We start from the raw sequence: 25,089 nt of genomic DNA, 5'->3' as shown, positions 1-25,089 counted from the left end.
TACGTAACGCTCGAAGGGGGGGGGGAGGGGGTAAGCTCGAGCGTTACGACTCATACAAAATTTAAAAAAAATCCATACAAAAAGCGTTACGGAGGGGGGGGAGGGGGTCGAAAATTTCAAATTTTAGAGTTACGTAATAAATGGATGCTGCCTAACTGCTCGTAATAATAATCTATGGAAAAGTGAATATACACTGCTCATGTGAACTCGTACCAGCTACAACTTTGCCGAAGACCACATTTTGGTAGGACTTAAGGATAATTTGTTATTATTGCTAACAAAGTGTAAATCATGCTGAGATGATCATTCAATTAAATTCAGAGCAACACTGCTGTTTTGCTGTAGAACATAGTAGCCTGGTTTACTTTGATCTATTCTGCCCGCTAGGAGCACCACTGTTGCCTGCCTAGCAGTTAGTTAAGCATGCAAAATGCAAACCTAGTTTATGATTAAAAATAGCAATTTATGCTTAAGTCCTATCAAAATGTGGTCTTCAGCAAAGTTGTAACTGAAAGGATTTCACATGAGCAGAGATTGTTCACTTTTCCATAAAATATTATGTCGAAGAGATAGAGGCGTGAACACAAAAAGTTGGCGTTTTCCATAGCAATCTCCTTGTAAACTTCAAATGGCTTGTGCACAGTCAAATTTCTTCCGAATCATTTCAAACTTTGGGAGGATGCTATTTACCATAATATAAATCGTTTAAGCATAGGGGAGCCAACATTTCAAAATTTGCATCACTAGTATATCATACTTGTTGACTACGTGAAGATAAGTTTGTCCTTACATACCAGTACTAACGTATATGGAATATTTTTCAAAATTTCTCTTTGGTAATTTCCATAGTAGGATTATACATTGTCTTTGAACCTTTAAATCCCCACAGAAAAAGCTGAGAATTGCACAGAACTTAATTTTTATGGTAAGGATGATAAGGAAGGTATGGGGTATTGTTTTTTTTTTTAATTTTGAACTGCCTTACTCAATATCTTCTTGTATTCTCTATTGGTTGATGAATTTGAGAAACCAATGCAACCAATGCAAGTGTGTACGAAAAATGTATAATTCATAAATAAATTTATTATTCTTTTTTTCAAGACACCATAACTGTATTTCAATCATGAAACTCAAAATAATACTAGGACATACCTGCAATTAAACTCATTTCCGTTCATCTTATTAAAAGCATTTTTAAATACTGGGAAAATCTAAAGTACTCATACTCAACAATACTGATATGCATATAATAAATCTCGATTCGATGTAAATAACTACTCGCAAATGTTTCTCGTCCGGTCTTTACATTTGTCTCGTGATGGGCAAAGTCAACGTCAGGGTCATCTGGCTATCATTCCCCCCAAGTTCCCGTCCCTCTGCGTAACTGACCGCCCTTGGGTAGTAACCATCGTCTGCACCTCTATCCGACCCTCCATCGCCGTTTGGCTTCACCAAAACGAATCAGAATATAGCACCGAACTTTTTCGCTAAGAACTCCTTCAACGGTTGGTAATACTGATAGCGCAAACAAATCATCTCCGGCCAGTTTTTCATCGTACTGAACATATCCGAATCGGATTCCAAAATGTACACGGCGGACACTGCTAAAACCACGACCACAAAGAAAAACGATGGCACGAAAGCTTGGATCAGGGAAAACTTTTTCACGTTTTTTGCACTGTTGCTGGCATTTTGTTGCTGAATCAGCGCAGAGTTGTTCGCCATGCTGTGCATCGCCAGCGAGGAAATGTTATCGGAAGTATAGGTTTGGCGGTGGAGTAGATGAGAACCGAGTCGATTCTCGATCACATTGCTGGTGAACCCGGACTCGGATGAGGAATGGTCGAACGAATCCCGGAAGTAGTAATCCGACAGGTGATCGTTACTTTCACCGTTCGTTTTTCGCGCTTCCTCCGATACGGTTTCCAACGTTGGCAGTGGATTATCGGTGCAGTAAACTGACGATACCATATGGTGGTCATTGCAACCGCCCAGGGGCTCGGACATTGTCGATCGTGGAAGGCTGCTATACCCTGTGATAGTAAGACAAAAAAAAAACGAAACCCGATAAGTTCTCGTCTGGTCAAACACGATGTTACTTACGCGACTTACGAATTTCCGCTAGATCACCTTGAGGACTAGAAGGAGTTGCTGGGACGCTCTGGGCTTTTCTCTTACTGGGACTAGTGTTGTTCAGTTTCTGCTGCCGGAGGGCGTTCAGCGACTCGGACAAAATTTCGCGCTCAGTTCGTCCGGAATATTTAAATTTGGTACCCCAGGAGAAGAATCCACCACCGGACATCACCGCTGCTTGTTGGCTTGTTGGAAGACTGTATAGGGAGATGTGAAACAATGGGTTGTAAAAATATGCAGGTTAAACATTAAATAAAATATGACGTCAGCAGCCAAGTTGAAGCATAGATTGATAACTTTCCAAAATGGTCATGTAAGGTTTCAAATTCTGGCTATAGATGACAACATTGCTCGATTGATATCAAAGAGCCAATTATATGGAAGTGTTACACACATATACCATTAAATCTTTGAATAGAACGATATAATGTTCACCATAGTCAAAGAAAGTATTACCCTACATTGCTTAAAAAGAATAAAGGAAAGTTCACAATCCCAAAACTATTGCAGGCCTATACGGGTTAAAAAGGCCTATATGGGTTCAAAAATTTCCAATTTGAGCGTCACGTAATATATGGACGCTGCCTTATTACCAGAAACACTTACGTAAAAAATAACATTTGTTCTATGGCACATCGCCATACATATCGGCAAGCAGATCCAGACGGACATTTAAAGCCAACTGTGTGCTTTTTCTAGAAGAAAAGAAGCTTCCATCAATTGATGCCTTATAAAACCCCATCGAAATTTACACCTACCACTTCGCGTCGATCATCCGTGTACGCCAGGTGAATGATGAACATCTTGCCTTCAAAGTTGATTTTGTGCACTTCAGGCCACCGAAAATGCTGTGCCCTTCGTCCCGCTGCAAATGTACTGATACCAGAAAAGTTGATTCCCAAGTAGAGTTGCGTACCGCGATGATCCTTCACCGGGTGGGGATCGATACCGTAGGTTTCCAGACTTCGAGCAATCCCAACAAACTCATCGAACACTGCCGCTGTTTCTTGTCCCGGTTCGCGCTTTCTGTGTAGCTCCATCGCCTTTTTCTCCAACTGCTCGGTTTGCCGAAGAGCAATTTTCAACGATGAAACGTACTCGCCGGTGTGCGTCTCCGGGTCGAAATCACCCAGTTCATCTGTAGAGATTATGTGATTAAAACATCATTATTCTAGTTAGATTTTCACGCTTCATGGTTCGCCTTCCAAAGTCATTAAAATGTTTTTCTATGTTTTACCTTTAGTTCTCAGTACATATGTATGTAGTTCAATCATGGTTTATTTAGTATATATTTTATAGAGTTTAACATGGGTGTGTTTAACTATTCAACCACTTTCAAATGTGTACAATGTTTAAACTATGTACATAATGATAGTCATACAAACATATTTCATGTTGTGGGCTTTCTGATTTGCGGTTAGTGTCACTAACCATTTAGTCGAATCGATCCTAGGAGTGTGGTTTCGATTTCCGCTCCAGTCCCAACAAAATTTCAATGAATATATTTCGACTCTACCATTATTGGGCGTTCATTGGCTCGTTGCTAGTCGATTGTCTAAATACTTTCATTATTTGCTGTAATGTAGGAACATTATCTACCTAATAGGACATCTGTATCAAAACAGCTTCGGATAAACAGAATTAGAGTTTTTGATTTATCTTAACAAGGTCAAAAATTCAGTCTGATCTGTCTGAACACCGACCAATTGATATTCGATCCTTCAAATGGAAAATTTTCCACTAGCACACTTAGGCAAATGGACTATCGAAATACATAGGAATCCCTTTTAAATATTCGCCACAAGAAATTGAAGTTGAATTGGGTTGAAATTCATAGATTTTTCTAATGAAACTAAAATTTAAAAACGAAAACTGTTTTTGCGGCAACCTGGAATCGATCCAAAAACCTTGCGATCGATAGACTCGTTTGTACATCATGCGTCTAGCGACGCCTTGAAGTGAAGAACAGAGGCGTAGCTAGGGTTTCATTAAAGTCATTTAATGAAAAGTTAGATACCGATACGAATAAGAACCAATAGGACTGAGAGTTGAACTTCAGAGTCCTCATGCCTGGAAGGCGAACTAAAAACTGGGTTACTCGTTTCAATAAGGATTTCTCAGAGAATTCGACAAAACATCTCTCAGAGCGCATTTCTACAAGTTTCTGTGGGAATTCCTCTTGACTTTGCATCGAAAATCGCTACATATTTTGAATGATTTTTTTTAGAAAGTTCATTAGAATGTTATTCAGGTATTTGCTTGAAGTTCACTTCAGCTATTAATTCAAAGATTTCATTGAGCAGAGTTCATTGAGCTATATGCTCAAAACTTTCCAAGGTAATTCCCCCAGGATTTTCATTTGAGATACCTTGAAGAATTCAACCATATTTTATTCTAATGATACCCTCATTTTTTACAATGAAACCCTCAGAAAATTTCGCCAAAGAAGTCCTCAAAGAATTCTTCCGGAATCCCAATTTGGAATTTGTCCAAGAAGATGCTAAGGGAACTTTTCTGAAATAATTGGTGGGAATTGCTAGAAAAAAAATACTTAGATATTCCTCAACAAAATCCATCATCATCTTCCAACGAAAGATATCTCTGACAAAATAGATGATAAAGAAAGAGAAAAGTTTTTCAAACATCTCCGAATCTCTTAAAATAATTATTGTAAAATTTTCCAAACGAAACCTTGCATAATTTCCTGCATGATGTTCTAGAGGAAATCCCTGAAAAATGTCGAGTGGAACTTTTGGAGGAATTACAATAATAATTTCTGTACATAGAGAATATTATGTACTCAAAAATGAGTTCATTGAACTCAATTCGGGAGGTTCGTGCTTTAACCAAATTTTGAGTTAATGGCGTGGAAGTTGTTCCCATTTGCAGCCATTCGAAAATTACCTATTGGCTAAGTTATTTTCACTCAACCGGCACATCAAATCACTCAACTTTCAGTACTCTGCCACTAACTCAAATTTGAGTTAACGCGTTTAAGGTTCGGTTTTTGGGTTGTTTTGCTCTTCGCTCTATAATATCAGGTATCAGAAGACCGGCTCCAGAGGCACGTTCCCCGCCATTTGCAAGATTTGTGCCATCGCCATATGTAAGCCTATTTCATCATCTACCCGACGAGAAAGGAAGGAAAGAGAAAGATGGGAGGAAATAGGGATGGGGTCCCTTGAAGAGGGGAAATCGCATAAGTGAAATGAGAGCATATAGCTACATATCACAATGGGTTCAAACAGCGCCCTAAAAAGGGCGACTCCAAACTATTTCAGTATTGCTTGTGCTGAGCTGCCGTTCACGAATTGATCTGAAGTTTCACCAAGCACTAGGTAACTGGAATAGCTGGCTCAGGACCAATGAAGTCATGCTATGCTCTGAGCCAACTCACCAAACTATTTATTTTCAGCTATGGAAGAATGGTAAGCACTTCTGAATAGAAGATAAGCAGAAATTTTCTGCAAAAGTATGCAATTGCATACAAAGAAACCTATTTTCAGAATATGTGTCGATATTGATAATTGGTCATCTGAATCCAGAGATACTCCAAAATTCCTTGGGAGACCGACGCGTAGCCATAACCCACGTAAATATCTCAGGCTATAGAATTTTTACCGTATTCGGATATTCACTCCTCGAAATGATACATTAATTCGAGTATGTTGTGAAAAAATGAAGCAATTTGGTGTAGCCGTCTTTGAGTAATGAGCATTTATATTTCTGGTACCACCCTGGACAAATAAAGATCTTGAAAACTCTAAAAAACCTCATATCATAATTTTCATATTTCTCCAAGAATACTGAACCGATTTGTATGATTTTTTCAGAGCAGCTCCTTATTACCTGGTATTGTATTGTATAGCACACATTTTTTTTAGGCAAATTTCAAGTCACTGGTAATTTCCAGAATCGGTTATAATGTGGCTACTACATGACGGAGTTTTAAGAAAATTGCATCAGTGTAAACCTTTTTAGAAACGATTGGTTTGGATAACTATGAGTTTTGCATTTGATTAATTTTACAGATGTCCATTTTTGGGCCCCGGGACGCCTCAAACTTACGATGAAGTGGTCAATTTGTATCTGAACATCTGTGCCAAACTTATGGGAACGCATTTTAGTGCACAATTATGTTTAATTTCTACTTTTCGAGAACTGAAACGGTTTAGTATCCAACAAATCTATAGCCGGTTCCTCTGGGCATTACATCCGAATAGCCACATCCGGTATATTTGAAACGGTACAAAACTCTCCATTTATAATGTTGAATATAAGATCTCAATGATTTATGCAAATTACAAATTAAAATGATTGCCATTGCAAATAATAAAAGTAACTTGACATGTCCCAAAAAATAGCCCTTTTTTGCCCGACTTGACCCAGTCACCCACCGGAATAACTCCGGCAACAGGAATATTTTCAAGTTCTTCTGGCTACTGCTAGAAACTAGATATATGGGCCAGTATACTGACAAAAAATCATTTGTATCCGGTAAGAATTCGCTGAGCGGTGAGGGTTTCAGTATTTTTGCATTCACTCAGGCCTATACGGGTTAAACGCTTTCTGCGTTCTAGTTCTAGTCACATGAACGCTTCATGCGTTCTAGTCTCGAGACATTTTTTCTAAACAAGTACTTGTGCCAATTATTTTTGAAAGTTTTAGATGCAAAGTTTCATAATCATCGTGGTTATCTACAACACTTATTTCTTTTTATAGAAAATAAGGACTGTTCATTTTATAAAGCGGACACTTTATTTTTGCTATATCTATTTTATTTATTGATAAAATCGCAATTGGTTTTCTGTGCATCGTTCAACTATGTTATGTACAACGTTATGAAAAAATTAAATCTTACAAAATGCTTTTGGTTAAAGAACTAAATACAGTCAACCCTCCGTGAGACGATATTGAAGGGACCATCGACTCATGGAAATATCGAGTTATGGAACAGCATTGCTATGGAAAGGTGTTTGAAGGGGCCATCATAGTAACCATGAAATTTGATTTTTAGTTTGGTTCCATGAGTCGATATCGAGTAAAGGAACATCGACTCATGGAGGTTTAACTGTAGTTTTTCCAAAAACTCCAAAGAAAAACTGTTCGCCAAAGTTAAGCATTATTTTTCTCATAACAAAAATCCTCATTTTTATGAACAAATTATATGTTGGTATCCTTTATCATTCTATTAAAGGTAGCTCCTTAAAAAATATTAATAATATTCCACCGTTCTTGGACACTAAGTCATTCTAGTGGCCAAATGTGCTAGAACACCATCCTTTTACTTCCAACAAAAAAGTAGAGTAAAAATCATGTTAAAAATTGGTTTATATTACTAAAGAAACTATATTTGTATAAAAGAGAGCTATATCGCGAGTATTACCGCATTCTTAGGTATAAATTTATCTCTTTATGGTCGTTTTATTAAACAATCTCATACTTTTAAAATATTGTACGCATATTTATCGATACACTGCAAATTGTAAGCGTTTTTCTCCAAATATTTCGATAGGTAACCTCAGAATAACATATTGTGAAAACAATACATGGAATATAAATTCGCTTTCATTACAGCAGTATTCCCAACTTTGATGATTCTCGTTGTGCTTTGGAAGGTCTTCTGGAAATGAAGCATTTGTTTTTCTATTGTACTGTTTTGTGACGTGGGGACCAGATTAGCTACTCTATGAAGGCGTAGATTATTTTCCATACTAATACTTTATTAGTACTTCCATCAGGACGTTATTTAAACCTAAAAAATCAACTCAAATCAGTTCCATTGAAATTTAAAATATTTTTCTCTAAAAAAATCAGTAAAAAATGATTTTATGATATCTGCAAAATTGTTGCATCAAAAATAATCAGATATTTTTCTGCAGGCTTCTGATTGATGATGTTTTCGAAGAACAAGTCTTTTTTGAAAATAAAAAATATAGATTGTCGAATTTTCCAGTCAGTTTCTAATTATAATTGTTTTTGATAATCTCCAAAAATCGACTGTTTTAAACGTTTTGCCAGTGTTTGGATTTCGATCCGAATAAGCCGATCGAACCATATTCAGAAAGTGTAACAGTTCACGAACCATAACAGTTCGTAGCATATTGCAATCGGAGAGCCCTATGAATGTTTATATTCACTGTCTCGTTTGGTACGTGTCGAGAGAGCGTTCAAGAGCAGTAACTCTCACAGACTACAACGGTATCGAGCCATTCGGGTAATTTATGTTTTGCGTAGAATTGGTAATACCTTCCATATTTTCTGGTAAGACAACCTTAAACAACTTAATTATAATCTATTGGATCATCGAACAACACTGTGGTTGCAAACATAACACAGAAAATGGGAAATATTCGCCTTTGTTAATTGCTCAGAATGAGAGTGTGTCAGCGAACGTAACATGTGGTGACACACAGCGATCGGAGCCCAACAGTGGGAGGTGTATGTCTGTCTATTTTCTTTTCCTGGCTCGTTATCTTCCACGAACGATAAATGTCATGCGTGTTGTGTGAATGCAGGCGGATAAGTGGCTTTAAATTTTGGCTCATGTGTCAATGATCGTTAAATTTTCCAAGGCCTGCGTTTTGCCTTATTAGGGTGAAATTTAATTATTTTTGTAGCTTTTTTATGATCACAATATTGTACAACATTAGTCGATCGATGTACAGAAAAGCGATTCCGATTGATAAATTAAAAAGATATTGCATGTACATAGTGTCCACTTTAAGAAATGAACAGTCCTTACACCCATGATTGACGTAAATACGTACGCATCGATCACGGTCTGTCAATCTTTCAACCCTAACCGGCAATATTTAATTGCAGCAGCAATCATGAAACTCGATTGTCTAAATAAATGCGCCTAATTTCAAATGCAGCCATCTATGAAATCACAAACTATAAAACACACCGAATTAGAACAGATCTGTACATTCCAAAACCATACGATGGCGCGACTAAATTTTATTTATATTGCTGTGGTTTTCCACGCGGCTTCAATTGTCAAGGTGGGTTTAGGTCTAGTAATTTTTTTTCATATTATATCATCGTACTAAACGTAAAATATGCATTTTCTAGTGTAAAATTTTGTAATCTTTATGGTTGCTACATTTTTCCCGTTTAATTTGTTGCAATAAAATCTGATGGAATTGTCACGCTTTACAACATTTTTTGAAACATCAAAATACTAATCAAAGAATTTCTCTTCACTTCGAAAGGCAACAAAATATTATCAAGTGGACAAGTACGCCTTGTGTGATGATGTTACTGACAGTGCTATAAAATTCAGTGGCATGCATATCGTTGGTAAGAAACAAGCCATAACCGTTACTGGCACCATGGAGGCGATCAGAAATGTAAAGCCACCCGTTCAGGTAATCTCTCTATTAATTTATGAACGAAGTGTATCCTAGCCTAAAACAAAAAAAAATCGCATATTTTCAGTTCCGTCTCTCGGTAAACCGGTGCGAGTTGGATAAAAGCAATTGCGAACCATTCGATACCATAACGCTAGACGATGTGTGCCCGATATTCAACGACAACCATTTAGTTAAGGCATACATGGGTTTCTTTTCTCCACCATTGAGTTGTCCCATGCAAATTGTAATTTTTAATAAGTTATAACTTATTACTTGAGGTTAATTAAGTTTACAATTCATATTACAGGGGAAACACACCGCCAAAGACAGTAATCTCGACATGAGAATGTTCGAAGCATTCTCAATCGGAAACGCTCATTGGCAAACGGAAATGCGTATCGTCGATGGAAATAATAAGACAGAGGTTTGCACCCGGACGGATGTGACCATAACCGAAAAGGATATGTAATGTTGGAGGAACTAAAAGGCGAACACTCACCTTGTACAATCAGTGCTCCGAGCGCAGCAGCTTCCCCAATCGAACAGTACAATCGGCCATGTCGCAGATCTCGCTTCAGCTGCTGGAACAGCATCACCTTCCCGTATCCTGTCAGTCGACAGGGATCAGCTGGGTAGAATTTAACACGAAAGGATAGCACCAAGGGATCGACATCTGCGAAATATTCGATTTATTACTGTTATAAAATGTAACTCTTATAAAATTTGATGATAACTGAAAATGAATCGCTGTTTGGATGCTTGGAAATCTGGTTGAAGCATTAATAAATGATAAACCATAACGAGTATAAAAAAATGTGTGACTTCACATCTATAGTCCACATTCAAAAGGATGATTTTTTGAAACTGAAGCAAACAGCTGCGATGCCATGTGATAAAAATAAAATTCATAATCATATTCATTATTCACTCATACATCTATCCAGCCATGCAAGTGGTGCAGATACAAATCGCGCCCAGACACGCAATGATTACAAAAGAACATAAACGTTACTGCATGGTCTATTTTAGATCCGCGTCATCGTCCAGAATATATGTACCTTTTACTTGTTTGATAATGGTTTTTGCCAGATCCAGCCAGTGCTGCAATATCCACATGATGGTACAATGTATACCATAGGAGAGAGTATGATGCAATGTATAATAAGAAAGAAAGATACGAGAGGTGTACACGTTAAACTAGCGCTGCCTTTCGTCTGCTGCATAACGCGCTAATGTATGCCAACTACATAATGATGACACACGGGCGGTGACACTTTATGCGAACTTACCCTCTGTTTGGCAGTGTCTACGAATCGAAGCCCGAAATAGTCCTTCTCGGTAATTTCCAGCTGCTCGCAGATGTAGTCCAGCAGAAAACCGCCCTTATGGTGTGGCTTTAATGAGAGATAAAGAAGAGATACATGAGATCATCTGGAAGCCAGTATCAGGGACCCCCAACCTATCAGCTATCTAAATAGTATATATAAATATGATTTTTGAATGAAAATGCTCATTCCATCGTCCATATTCAGATAAGAAATTATTGCTGAAATCAGGACGCTATCGTAGGCAATAAATTTTTAGTTGATGTTTATTAGAAAATACCCAAACTAGATGAGAAGCGTTTTGGTGACCTCAAATTCGTCGACCCCTCGCAAGTTATTAAGTTGAACAATTTGCGAAAAGCTGTTTTTTATTACTATTACATATTTATATTCATAGGAAAACATATGGGACAGTTTGAAATAACCATAAATCTGAGAAAAAAAAAACTCAGTAAGAGCAGTTCTTAAATTAAGGTGAGTAATCTTATTTAGGGGTCATGCACAACTTATGTCCCGATCCAAGGGGAGGGGGAGGGAGGTAGGCAAAGCTTGACAAGTCTTACAATATGTTTGGAAGTCTCATACAAAAACGTGACAAGAGGGGAGGGGGTCGAAAACAGTCCCAATTTAGCGTTACATAATTTGTGTACCATCCCTTATCCAATGAAACTAATGGTTTTCTAAAACACTTTCTACGATTATGACCTAATAGCGACCATCAGCAATGCAAATTTTTTTTTGTTCAACAAAGTAACAAGTTTTCAATCGCTTCAATTGAATGGACTTTATTTCTGTTCTGAACATAAACCACTGCGACCAATATTTGATCTATTGTAGTATATCTCGTGTCCTTTGTTTATTGCATGTCGTGTTACCTTATCACTATTGAGAAGTGATAAAGTATTTGGTTTCTTAGAAGTGGTGATGTGGCCTGTAGCGAAGGTGGCACGGAAATAACTTTGGGTGCACGCGGGAAAGACTTTCGCCTCCAGATCTCTAAGACGTTGAAACGGAGATCAGACGGTTGAAAAACAACAAAGCCGCAGTAGTGGACCAACTACCGAGCAAGTTGCTAAAATACGGTGGTGATGCACTAGCAAGAGCGTTGTACTGGGTTATTTCCAAGATTTTGGAGGAGGAATTATTGCCGGAGGAGTGGATGGAAAGTGTCGTGTGTCCCATCTACAAAAAAAGCGACAAGTTGTATTGCGCCAATTATCGTGCGATCACAATTTTTAACGCCGCCTACAAGGTACTCTCCCAAATTCTATGCCGCCGTCTATCACAATTTCTAGAGAATTAATTGGACAATACCAGGCAGGATTTATGGGCGAACGAGCAACAACGGACCAAGTATTCGCCATCCGCCAGTTATTACAGAAATGCCGCGAATACAATGTACCCACACATCATTTATTCATCGATTTTAAATCGGCCTATGATACAATCGATCGAGAACAGCTATGACAGATTATGCACGAATACGGTTTCCCGGACAAACTGATAAGATTGATCAAGGAGATACACTTATCTCTGTTTTTCGATTTCTGACATTTGTTTTAGTTTACTGACTTTTTCGGTAGTTCCAGAACCCCGTTATTTTTACCGAACAGATTGAGTGTGGACGATGGAGCGAGTGATGTGCGTAGTCCGAGAATCAGGGACACACTCGAGTCGTGATAAGAAGAGCGGGGATAGACACTAGTGGCACGATCTTCAGAAAGTCCGTTCAGTTACTTGGTTTCGCCGACGACATTGATATTGTTGCACGCAACTTTGAGACGATGGCGGATACGCACATCCGACTAAGGGCTGAAGCTAGGCGAATCGGGCTGAACATCCATGTGTCGAAGACGAAGAACATGATAGCGAGGGGCTCAAGAGACGATATGGCACGCCCCCCACCTCCAGTTCATATTGACGGTGATGAAATCGAGGTTGTCGAAAATTCGTGTACTTGGGCTCACTGGTGACCGCCGACAACGACACCAGCAGAAAAATTTAGAGACGCATCGTTGCTGGAAATCGTGGCTGCTTTGAACTCCGCAGAACAAAGAATCGAGCAAAGTTTCTCCATCGCACGAAGTTAACCATCTACAAGACGCTTATTAGACCGGTACTCCTCTATGCACACGAAACATGGACCCTACGTGCAGAGGATCAGCGCGCTCTTGGTGTTTTCGAACGGAAGGTGTTGCGGAACATCTACGGCAGAGTGCAGATGGAAGACGGAACGTGAAAAAGGCGAATGAACCATGAATTGCACCAGCTGCTGGGAGAATTAACCATCGTCCACCTCGTAAAAATTGGGAGGCTGCGGTGGGCCGGGCATGTCACCAGAATGTCGGATAACAACCCGGCGAAAATGTTTCTCGAAAACAATCCGATCGGCACACACTGGGGAAGATCGCTGTTTTCGACGGCCAAAACCTCTAGTACTCTAGATATGCACCCTAGAGGTTTGGTGTCTTCGACAAAGTATTTTGGAATAACTTGTACTACATTTTGACACATTCAGATTTGATCTAGATACAAAAAACTGATCTAGATCAGTTTTATCTTTTGATAGGAGCGTCCTAGCAAAAACTTAAAATAGTCAAAAAATCGATTTTGACCATTTTTCATACAAAAAATTGTTAAAAAATATTTTGTCATCAAGTATTAGTAGCTTAACTATAACAAAGTAAATTTACATCATTTACTAGCAAAATTTTCAGATTTAATTATATTTTTGGTAAAAACAGTCTTAAAGTAGTGTTTTACAAAATCCAGTATAACTCATGAAGCGGCAACTAATTTTTTGTATACGACTATTCAAGAACATAAGTTTCATTGTCCCGAAGAAAGAAAAGTGGGGCCTCGTGGGGCTTTTCTGTTGTGGTGGTTTGAAAATTTGATGAAAATATGTTAAAAAATGCTTATATTTGAGAAACTTTTCTTGAATTTATATTTTTTAAATATATTTCTAAAACATATTGCATGTTGACGAAGTGTTTCGAAAAAGTCCCTGGGAAAAAGAAGGGTTAATTGTAATATACCCAAAAATAGCAATTTTTACAAAACTAACTGGAAATATGAAATTTTGGTAGCTTTTTTCGCATGAACAGGCAAATTTGACGATAATATGTAGAATTTAGGCAATTTACATTTTTTTCAGCGAGTTTATTTATGGGTCGACATTTTGCCCCACTATGGGCCGAAAATTGTAAACGCCCAAACATAAAAAGTTCAGTAACATTTTTTTTATTTGGTTCTATGCATTGAAAGTTCGACCAAAAATTACTTTTTCGCGAAAAAAAAACAACAAATAGCCATAGCTTCTCCAAATCTCAATCGATTTTATGATATTTGTAGTGAAAGTCTCTTACTTGAATAGCATTCAATACACCATGAAATATACAAGTTTTGTTTGAAATTGAGATAGAAATCTTGAAAAGAAACTTTTGCCCCACTCGAAAACCATTTTTTTACAATACTTCTTAACTCTTCTTCTACCAAGGAGGTGAAAACTTACGCCAACTACCAAGGGTCAAAAAAGTTGGAAGTGCAAATTTATTTATTTATTTACTAGTGGTCCCGGCAAACTTCGCCTTGCCATCAAGTAGGCTGTTTGTAAAACGTCATGTAGGTAATCCACAATTATTCCAGACACTTTCTCAAATTTTTTCCTCGCACGATCACGTCGCATCTCTTGTTCAGTTCAACAAAGGAAAACTTGTGTCTACTCGTTCATCCGTTCTTAAGCCATTTCGTGACATACAAGCACCACTTAATTTCTATTTATATAGATTTGCTTCAATACATGTAAAGTAAGGACTTCTTCTTATTTATTTCTACTTGACTTATTTTAAACCTTTACTTGTTTAACTACAACTTACTAGTTCCCTGCAAGTGCAAATTTGACCATGCATATCTCTGTCGTTTTCAAAGCGATTTTCCAAAAAAAAATCAGCTATAGAACCGGACACCATTTAAGATTGATGTTCATTTTTTGGTTTTTGAAATAGATGCGTCTACCCTAAGTTATTAAGGGAAAAGCACTTCCTAGTTTTTTTTTAGAAAAACGCATTTTTTCACTAATTCAAGAGTTGTGGTTAATCCTTCGACCTTGACGCTTGCTCCTGAGGGGGCGGGCGATAAGGATAGGATCAAAAACATCGCGCGTAGGTCGAGTAGTGAAATGAAAAAGCACCGCGGATCGTTAGTAGTGTTTGATCTGTTGATCGAGTCGTTGGCTCCTGCGTGGGCGAGTGATGAACACTTGTTCGGGGTACAAGGCGTTTATCGAATTATTTCGCGAATCCGATTAGGCGTGATTATATCATGGATCGCATCACCAACCATTGGTGACTCCCAGATCTCTACCTCATCCCACTAATTCAATATCCTTTCCATGACAACTGTGGAGATGCAGAGGTATACTCGGTCTCTAGTAACAACGGTTGTCTAACTAACAATCCTACTCTTCCCCGATGACTGTAAGGACGTGGTCGGCGCCGTTATTGAACTTTAAAATTTGAGCTCTCGATATGTGCACATTGAAGAATAGTAAGCTAATTCAAAGCCCCATTCATTAAATCTCTGTGCAACTTCGATTGTTCTGGTCAATCACGGAGTAGCAACTACGGATTGTACGATCTTCTATGCTCATGCTCATGATCATGCTCAAACGCATTTTTTCATAAATTCAACAATAATGTTTATTTTAATAAAATCATAAAACTAAATCCTTAAGTTAAAATAAAACTTGAAATCTGTCGAAAATGTTTTTCCCGATTTTAGCTCTTTCCCGATTTTGTCAACCCTAAATGCAGCATGGGGTTGACAAAATCGGGACATTACTGTGGTTTGAAACTTTGCCAAATTACTGATTTCGGTGATCTATGGGTCAGTTTACCGAAATTCCAGTTAAATGTTTTACAGTTTTCGATAATACTGGTTATTCACAGACGGTTTGGTGATTTTGAGTGTGTGTGTAAATCAAAACTGCAGGCTATGATATTTAGTTTTTTTTGGCATGAATCTACTTGTAGATGTCAAGTAAACATGTTTGAGTAGAAATTTAAATTTTTGATTACACTCTTTTTTTTTAATTAAAATATTACGAAAAACCCTACTTTTTGGATCCATTTATCTGTAACTCAAAATTCAAAGCGATTATATTTAGTTTTTTCGACATAAAATTGATTGTTACAGTCAAATGAACACTTTCGAGTAAAAAAAATATAATTTCAGATTACACTAAAAATTTATTTTACACAGAAAACGTTTTTCCAGAGCTTTTTTTTTTTGTAAAGCAAAATTAGTTTTTTTTTGCATGAATTTACTGGTAGAAGTCAAGACTATGTTAAGGTAGAAACAAAATTTGAGTGTAATAAAAAATAGTTTCTGCTCAAAAATGTTCACTTGGCTTCTACAAGTAAATTCTTACCGAAAAATCTATATTTCATCGCTTTGAATTTTGTTTCATTGTTAAATTTGAGCAAAAAAAATGCGTTTTTCAAAAAACTAGGAAGTGCTTTTTGCTTAATAACTTTGGGTAGACGCATCTATTTCAAAACCCCAAAAATGAACATCAATCTCGAATAGTGTCCGGTTTCATTGCTGAATTGCTTAAAACTTTCAGAAAACTCAATACAGCATACAGTCATGAGCGATGGGTTTACTTGTTTTAAAAATATAAAATTCGCGACATTCTCATTTGCAAATGAAATTTTGAAGAAATAGTCAAAAAACTGATCAATGTTACCCCGAATTATGGTACCGTAAAACGGGGTAACTTTGATAATGCGGGTAACTTTGATAGTGCGAGACCCACAAAATATATAACGAAATAACGAAGTTTCTGTCAATCAGTTAAGAAAAAAGAATGCAAAAGTAATGAGTTTAAGTATGACACTTCATGTCAAAGATATTTTCGTTGGAATACAGTGCATTTAAAGATTTATATGCATATGTTAAAAAATCACAAGATTTTAGCATTTTTGCAACGCTTACAAACAATCTGTTCTACGATCACTATTTGATAAAGTCATAATGATATCGTCACTTATCCATGACAGCCTAGTTATAGTAGAACATTAATTTGGTTCTTTAATGAATGTTCGAATCCTCTGAGCAGAATCTCAAATAGAGAAACTTAAAAGTAGATGGAGTACCGTGTACCTTTTAATTCCGCTCCCAAATGCTTATCTTTGACAGATACGCGTATTTCGACTACCACTTGCAGTCTTCTTCAGTGTCAGTTACTCGTATCCACTACAGTTTCCGCTAAGAGATTTGAGACCGAATCAAATCTCTTAGCGGAAACTGTTCTTACAAACTGGGACCATTTTTGTAATCTAAGTCAGAAATTTCCATATAGCGTTAAACGCCTAGAGGTATGCAACGCCCTATAAATGTTCCGTAATTCATTCAATTATGTTCGATTTATACTCCATTATCAAAGTTACCCCAAAACAGAAAACCGACTTTCGATAATGTGAAAAATAATATATCCATTCAAAATGAATCTTTTGACAATCTATCAAGTGCAATCGATAGCTAGGATGCCAGTACTTGTTTTAAAAATATAAATTGTAATTCTTTGAAACAGCATGCATAATTATTCAAGTTTTCTTCGAAATAACTATCAAAATTACCCCGTTTTACGGTACCGCGGATTTTTTCTTGTTAGAGATCATCGTTCAGGCCATTTCCATTGATTTGAGTATGAAAAAGCTAAAAATTGGAAAAATCGAAATTTCAGATCATGAAAATACGGACCAAATATTAATTTCTAGCGAGAAAACATTCGATTCTTATAATCTCCTGGTTCACACATAACGTGCGGCCCCGTATGTGATGCAAAGTATAAAAGGAATCATTTATTTAATTTTCATTTTTATCTATTCAGCAAGTAATTTTGACCACTGCAATTGATCTTCAAATTACCTGAATGAAAATAACTCGAAATTTGAAATTTTTGGCTTCAATATGCCAAAACATTTTTATTAATTAGATCTGTAAAATACCTACAGCTCATAAGCGTGTGATTCAAAATACACAAGTTAAAGTTTATGTTTCAACCATATCCTCTGCAACTAACCGTCACCTTGTAAAACGGTCATATTTTCAAAGTGGCACATCCCAAAATTTTGATTTTCGAGTTATCTAGTTGTAGCATTAAGAGGACGAATTGTATACTACTGGGTTAGACACAATCACCACAGGATTATAAACAGATAGAAGATAAAAGAGCATCCTTGGCACTAATTTCAATTTGCATATACCAGAGTTGCCAATTAATAACAATGCAGCGTAGACTGGGAAACGCTCGCAATTATCAGCCGAACACTGTTCTGGCATATATATCCACCAATAAAGAATAAATATACCTAATAATTAATTGATTTAGCGAAGCGTACGCTCCAAGAGGATATTTTTAGCTATCATCCAACGTTTATTTTGAATGTCTTACGTAAATCGCAGGTTGTCGCACATATGTCCCCGTGTTTAGAAGCGGGAGCAACGTGGAAAGCTCCCCTGCCCTCATGTGCTGGATGAAAAGTTGTGTGAGTAAACCATAGCAACGATAAATGGTCCCCCATGGCTGAGCTAGAAACTGGTGGAATGGACAAACAGTCGTCAAATTATATTGCAGCGATTGAAAAAGCTGATAAATCAGGCGTCAAAAGCTGTTAATAGCCCTCGAAAACAATAGAGCGACACTCATCCTTCAGACTTCAAGCGTCACTCGAACTCTTCCCATTCAGTTATGATACATGGTAATAAGCAGTATGAGTATTACAGCCACCCACCACAAGACTTGAAGTTTACAGACTTTTACATCACAGCATTACCTGGAATTCACATTCCAAAACATCCAGATCTTCCAGAAGTCGAACCGTGCACTTATAAACAACATTTCCCTCACTACGACTTTTGAACATAGTTTGTGGCTGCTGCTACTGCTTTCCTATTCCACTTGGGATGACCACCTCCGACCAAGCAAATCCTCAGACTAGCGCTGCAAACTCAGCCACAATCGATGTTTTCAGCTACGGTTCGGATAGCACCACACCGCAATCCCGTTGACGGTTTTCCAGCTTCACCGAAAGTTAAAACGTGTTGGGATCAAGATTAGCAAACTAAACGTGAGGAGAGTGTTAAAATTGCACCGAAAATTTTCACTTTTCTTGCTCAACTTCTACGGCTCTGACATTTTCTGTCGTCGTCCTGGGATGCCTCTCACACTTTTAACCGTGTAGCTCCTTGCCACAAACGTGTATGCGTGCAACAGGATCCCTACTGACAGGATAATTTTATGGCGGTGGCCAATGTGTAGGACGGTTTGTTGCTCTAACGATGTATCCTTCGAACAGTTGAGGGGTTATTTATGGGATAGCGCGAGACTGAAGTATGGTTTCTGTCCTTACATAGTTGAATTTGTTCACTCAGAAACACGGGTAGTCAAAGAATTACTAAATTTTAGTAATTTATGACTATTTTCTATCTGCCTCTCTTTCATTCTGCTGGGAATTTAATTCCTATTTATCGATTCGCCTGGGCATTGCTAAGTTTCAACCCAGGTGAAATGACATTTAGTGTAGAAATTCCCAGCAGAATAAAAGAGAGTCAGATAGAAAATAGTCATTAAGGTAATTCTGTGACTATATTTATTTCTGAGTGTTGATCATCATATAAGAACTAGCAATAGAGATAATAAACTATTCATTATCTTTATTATCTCTATTGAACTAGCTTGCTAAACATGACTAGCCACATTCACACAGAATGTGAAAGCGAAAAAATATGCATGATCTTTCAAAGATTAATAATGTCTATGTTGAAAACCAAAATGGCAACTTGGCCAAACTACATTTTTTCATTAACCCTACAGTCGTCGCGCGGTTTGCCACCGTCAGAACCACCGCGCTGCTGTTGTGAACGAAAAGCGAGGTTTTATCAGCGGTGTTGTACAAAATACATCAGCGCGACGTCTGAAGTGTTAATAACTGTGAACGTGCTCTAAGACCTTCGTCCTAGTGTTTTGACCAGAAGTAGAGGATAGTGGTTAAAATTTTATTAACATTACCCGACATCGGACATTGCCTAAATGTATGCTCTAATCACACTAATGTCGTTTTCGTTTTTAAAAACTGGGTCTGTGACAAAATAAAAACGAATTCGACATATATTGAGCACGTTGCCTAAATGCTGTTGTAATGCTATAATTTCAAATAATTTTAGCGTATACGTTACATATGTCGAATTCGTTTTAGCACCTAGGTTGGAACTGGCGCAACCCGTTATGAATCACAGTTTCAACTTCAACCCGGTTCAGGTTCGACCGAACTACAATTTGCTTGACGTTGTTATTTCTATGTGTAGATCACCAACCCAGTTCCTAAAAACGAAAACTACAATAGATGATCTGATTTTGTCTGCCTCCTTTTCTAAACCTCTCTCGGCTTCCTTTACAATTTAAGCTATTTATCAATATGTTATGTATATTCAGTACTGTAACTGACAGACAACAGGGATTTAATCTATATATGGGTCATTCAATGCTTAGTGACCAGCGCACGTGTAATCGGCCATCGCCGAATTTGAACATCCAAAAAGCCAATTTTGTATGCTAATCGGTTCATTCCTTGGCCCATAGGATTCTCTTCCCTCCGTTGTTGAAAATTTGACAAAAACCCATGATGTTGCTAACATTCTCCAGTTTATATCTTCAAAACTATTGGGCAAAGCAAAAAATGACCTTTGGCACATTCAAAAGAAATCAAAAGAAGATTTCTAAGCAAAAACATGATTGTTTATAACAGTATTTCTTAATCTGCTTATTGTCGATTTTCAACCCTTAAATCGATTTTCGTCAAATGAGTATTCTTGTATTTTACTAATTTTGTTTCCATCGTATTTATCAGACATTTTACTGTCGAAAATACTCGGGTAACTCCCGGAGGTGTTTCGAGTCAAGGTTGAAAAATGGCATTTTTAAGTTAAAAAATCCGAGTTTTCCAAATAAAATCCCAAGCAATCTTTTATTACGATGAAAAAAATATTGCTCAATGCTAAGTTAAGTTATTCTGTAGGTGAATTCCGGCGAGCATTTTCTTCTATGAGAAGAAATTTTCTTCCATTACTCACCAACAAGAAAAATTGTCTTTTGTTCGAAGAAAATACGCGCCGGAATTCGCCAACTGGTCTGGTTTAAAACTAAATAAATAATAGACAATAAAATATTCACAACAGTGTTGCCAGATTTCCTTCGTTTAGTTGACTTTTTAGAAATAATAGGAGAAGGGATGGTAAAATGAACTCCTTAAGGATATCAACTTGTTTCTGATAGAAAAACGAGGAATTTGTATAGTTCTATCAAAAAAGGGATGTTATCTATAGCAGCGACACGAATTCAGACTGAAATAGTTAAATTTTCACACATTTTTATCACTAGCAAAAAACGATGCAAATGTTCATTTTACCAGCACTATGTGGGTAAAATGAACAGCTGTTGGTGGTAAAATGAACATCATACAAAACACGTGAGCAAAACAAATATTTTTGAAAAATTTCATTGCATTCCCGAAAATATATCCATTAATGATTGTAACCCATTCAAAAATAAATCTTAAAGTATCAGATTTGACATCATATCATAACGATATTCACCTTACTGAAAAACCTCAAATTTCCCGAGCTAAAAGTTACATCAGTTCTATTTTTCAAACGTGGTTTTCTAAAATCTGAGTTTTCGTTGACATTTTCACTTCAATTGACCTCCGTATCAACCCGAATACTCCGATTTATGTTCTAAATCGTCCGTGCGTAATAAAAATTCGATCAAATTTGTTTTCTCCCCAGTAAAAGGCACGATGTTCATTTTACCATCCCTGTTCATTTTGCCACCACTTCCTTCCAAACTAAGAGAGCATGTAATAAGTCTTTTAATTTCACAATATATTTGAATGCATCTAGTGAGGCATTAAGTTGCAGTGTTGCCAAACATGCGAAATGTGTCTTGAAAACAACATTTTTGTTTTGCTTTCCTAGATGGACCAAGTTGATCCATCTCGCTCAAAAACACCATTTATGACTACACGAGAAATTTCAACATTTTCGTTAAATCGAACAAATGTCTTGTCAGTGAAGAAAGTTCCTTCTGGAGAAATTGAAAAATGATAATTGTTAAGAATCATACTCAGAGTGCTGTCAAAAATCCAGTAAGGCCATAGATTTTCAGAGAATCCTGTTATTATTCTGGGAAAATTACTTTCAGTAGCGCTTCTAAGATTCATTTCAAAATCATGTACGGGAATCTGTGAGAATGCTATCAAAAATTTCATTAGAATCCCCCTCATAATTACAGATTTATGTGAACATCCTGCCCTACAGTTCGTGAAAATTTTGCCCAGATTCGATGTGAATCTTGAGAGATCTACCCAAAATTATGTGAGAATGTTGTTTAAGTAAAACGACTCGTGTCTTGTCAACCGTGTTTTTTTTTTTTGCAGAAGTTTGCTGGTTTTCAAGAAAGGGTTAATTGATAAATTCAATATTTTACATATATTTTGAGAATATTTTCACATTCACACCCATTTTGATCAAATTCGATGAAATACAAACGAAACTTGTGTTTTCACTCAACTTTTATTGGGTAGCGTCCATTTATTACATAACATTGATAATGACCCACCTCCCCCCTCCCTAACGCTTTTTATATGAGAGCTTTATTTTTCTTATACGAGCCGCAACGCTTGAGCCTACCCCTCTTCCCCTACAGCATAGTTTCCCAAACTGTGACTCGCGACCCTTGGGAGGAACGTGGAACAGTCTCTGGTGGGTCGCAAGAAAATCTCATTTTAAGCTTGACTTCAAGGATATTATATGTCTATTTTAGTAATCGGTTCGAAATTGTCCATTACACATTTTTTTTGGTCAATCATTGCTTCAGGGATATCTAATATTCCATCAGTCAGATACGGTCACGACTGTTGAAGTTGCCATTTTCAATTTGCTAGGGATCTTATCTAATTGCAATCATAATGGATGTCGAGAACTATAAACTAAGTAGTTTTTCTGAAGAATGAGACAAAATTTTGTGCATTTCATCGGGCAAAAATTTCGGAGATTCATTCAAGCGACTTCAGAAAAAAAAACAAAATATTGAAAATAAAGCATCGATCATAGTGTGTGTAATATTCTCACAAGAGTTATGGAGAACGATAAGTGTTAAGTATTTTTTAGTTGAGGAAACTAAATATTGCAATTCTTTTCAATTTTTAATATCATTTTTTTTTTAATTTTCGGAAAGTTAATTAGTTTTACCATCAAACAATATACACTTGTCAATAATAACAACCATAAATATATTACATAGCATAGCATAGACTGACTGTACATGTCAATGGTTGCTACTCCGTGATTGATCGGAACTGGTAAGAATTGCACTACGATCCAAATGAATAAGGGATGGGAGTTTTCGCTTACTCTCGAAGTTCAATTTTAGCAGATCTAATATTATTGATCAATAACGGCGCCGGCCAAGTCCTTACAGTCAGTTGGGATGGGGAAGGAATGTTAGGGTGTAATGATTGTTGCTTTTAGAGACCGAAAATACCTCTGTATCTCCACAATCACCACGGGAAGGGTATTTATTAGTGAGGGAGGAAAAGATCTGGGAGTCACCTCTGGTCGATGATGCGATCCATGGACAAGGGGGAAATGTACGACTTATATTTAAAGCTAGTTTTGTATTTTTGTCTCGAGAAGTTTTTTGTAGAAGCTTTAAAAAATACATCAACATCTATAATGTCGAACAATTCAAAAGATGTTTTTATTAATGACGAAAACTGAAAATTACATGTATATATTTTAAATTATATGAAACAGGAATAATGCCTACACTTGTAGTGATGAACTATACATAGTTTGTTTGAAAATTACATATGAGTATTACTGTGCATTTTGTCTCGATATGGTAGAAGTTTTAGAAAATACGTCAACATTCACAATGTCAAACAATTCAAAAGATAATTTTTAATAATGTCAAAAAGAGAAAAATATATGTATATTGAAATTGTATAAGAAAAAAGCATAATGCCGACACTTATAGTAACGTATGGTTCGTCGTAAGTTTGTTTTAATATTACTTAAAAGTTACGCTTTCAAGAAAAAAAATGTGTTATCACAAGCATGAAACGAACTCACCAGTTGGTAATCCATTCTCGACTGAACACAAAACTGACACTGACAGCAAAACTTCTTGGCGTTCCGAAAACAAACCGTCTTACTTGTGCCTTCCCAAATACCTACCCAGCCAAACGTTTCAAAACAGAAAAAATAATAATAATTCTTCGGACGACGCAAAACCGTCCTGCTAGGGCTTCACGAAGCACTACCCAGTAAGACGCTCCAAAACAGGAAAAAAAAATCTTCAAATCTTCAGCGACGAAAACACACGCGAAACCGTGAGCAAAATCTATCGGACGACGCAAAACCGAACTGTCCTGCTTGGGCTTCACGAAGCACTACCATTACAATTTCATAACACTCAAAAGGTGTATAATTTCACAAGTGTTGCAAAACATTTTTATACGTGAGAAAAACAATGTACGACGCAACTTAACAGCAAAAATGAATATCAGATATTACACAGTACAATTGACTGTAGAATTCAAATGCATACTCAACAACCATAAATATATTACATACTGGATTAAGTCATTTTATTCAAAATTGTAAAATTACGAAAAACTTTCAAATTTTGAAGATTTTCACAAGCTTCTGAAAACACTGCCCATGTCGGATATGTGCACCATTTACACCAGTGTTTCCCAAACTTCATTCTACTATCGACCCCTTTGAGAGGCTAATTTTTTTTTCACCCCCCTATGTTGGGGTTTTCATTCTCGGATAAAAGCGAAACAAAAATCATTATTTTTGTCGATTTGAATTTTGAACAAACATATATATTTTTTATTTTAATGGGAGGGGTGAATTTTATGATCTTTAATTAGCTTCATTACATCAGGTTCTATGGTAGTGAGTAGTAAACGCAGGTCACCTCTCTCCACGATACCTAGTCGGTTTCGCTTTTTAGTAATAAGGTCCGTTACCACACTGAATCCTCGCTCATTCAAGTAAGACGAATTTTTGAGCCTTTTGCCAGAGTTCAGGATACAAGTTTCGATTTTTTTTCCAGCTTCCAAAAACTATGGTATCCCATTTTATCCAGCATAAAAGGCTATAAAACTGTGAGGGGTGAATCGATTATGACATTTCTT

The 25,089-nt window shown here is 36.9% G+C and overlaps 2 protein-coding genes across 4 annotated transcripts in view; one reads left to right on the top strand and one right to left on the bottom strand.

The window, feature by feature from the left end:
* The window catches only part of LOC5565758 (galactosylgalactosylxylosylprotein 3-beta-glucuronosyltransferase S), a 103,394-nt gene extending 93,097 nt beyond the window's left edge, over positions 1–10,297 (top strand). The window contains exons 6-8 of one of the 2 annotated variants that reach the window (XR_002500573.1): positions 9,351–9,506; positions 9,577–9,735; positions 9,799–10,297. Coding sequence is in view for 1 of the 2 variants with exons in the window: in XM_001650092.2 (XP_001650142.1) it covers positions 9,799–9,824 (26 nt within the window). In the remaining variant the exon portion in view is untranslated. The remainder of the gene's footprint in view (positions 1–9,350; positions 9,507–9,576; positions 9,736–9,798) is intronic. The other variant, XM_001650092.2, reaches the window with a different exon arrangement.
* LOC5565757 (FERM domain-containing protein 5) lies at positions 902–19,064 on the bottom strand. 2 transcript variants are annotated; one of them, XM_021845210.1, is made up of 8 exons: positions 18,658–19,064; positions 10,781–10,885; positions 10,550–10,592; positions 9,991–10,164; positions 2,892–3,271; positions 2,740–2,828; positions 2,104–2,330; positions 902–2,033 (listed from the first exon to the last, which is right to left on the bottom strand). In XM_021845210.1, exons 1-8 carry the CDS (start codon positions 18,745–18,747, stop codon positions 1,462–1,464), a joined length of 1,680 nt encoding a protein of 559 aa, XP_021700902.1. In that variant the 5' UTR covers positions 18,748–19,064; the 3' UTR covers positions 902–1,461. The 2 variants fall into 2 exon arrangements, with proteins under 2 accessions (XP_021700902.1, XP_001650139.1); XM_001650089.2 differs by having other exon boundaries at positions 2,113–2,330.
* Between the last annotated feature and the right edge of the window lie 6,025 nt (positions 19,065–25,089).

The sequence above is a fragment of the Aedes aegypti genome, chromosome 2, assembly GCF_002204515.2.
Source record: "Aedes aegypti strain LVP_AGWG chromosome 2, AaegL5.0 Primary Assembly, whole genome shotgun sequence".
Taxonomy (NCBI): domain Eukaryota; kingdom Metazoa; phylum Arthropoda; class Insecta; order Diptera; family Culicidae; genus Aedes; species Aedes aegypti.
The sequence above is the reverse complement of the archived record's forward strand: the minus strand, read 5'-3'. Positions and strand labels throughout refer to the sequence as shown.

Excerpts from the sequence above, each read along its gene's own strand:
- LOC5565757 (XM_021845210.1), bottom strand. The coding sequence starts at position 18,747 with ATGTTCAAAAGTCGTAGTGAGGGAAATGTTGTTTATAAGTGCACGGTT. Across the intron at positions 10,886-18,657 it reads TTTTGGAATGTGAATTCCAG|CCACACCATAAGGGCGGTTT; the intron begins GTAATGCTGTGA and ends CTCTCATTAAAG. Across the intron at positions 2,829-2,891 it reads CGGATGATCGACGCGAAGTG|AAAAAGCACACAGTTGGCTT; the intron begins GTAGGTGTAAAT and ends CTTTTCTTCTAG.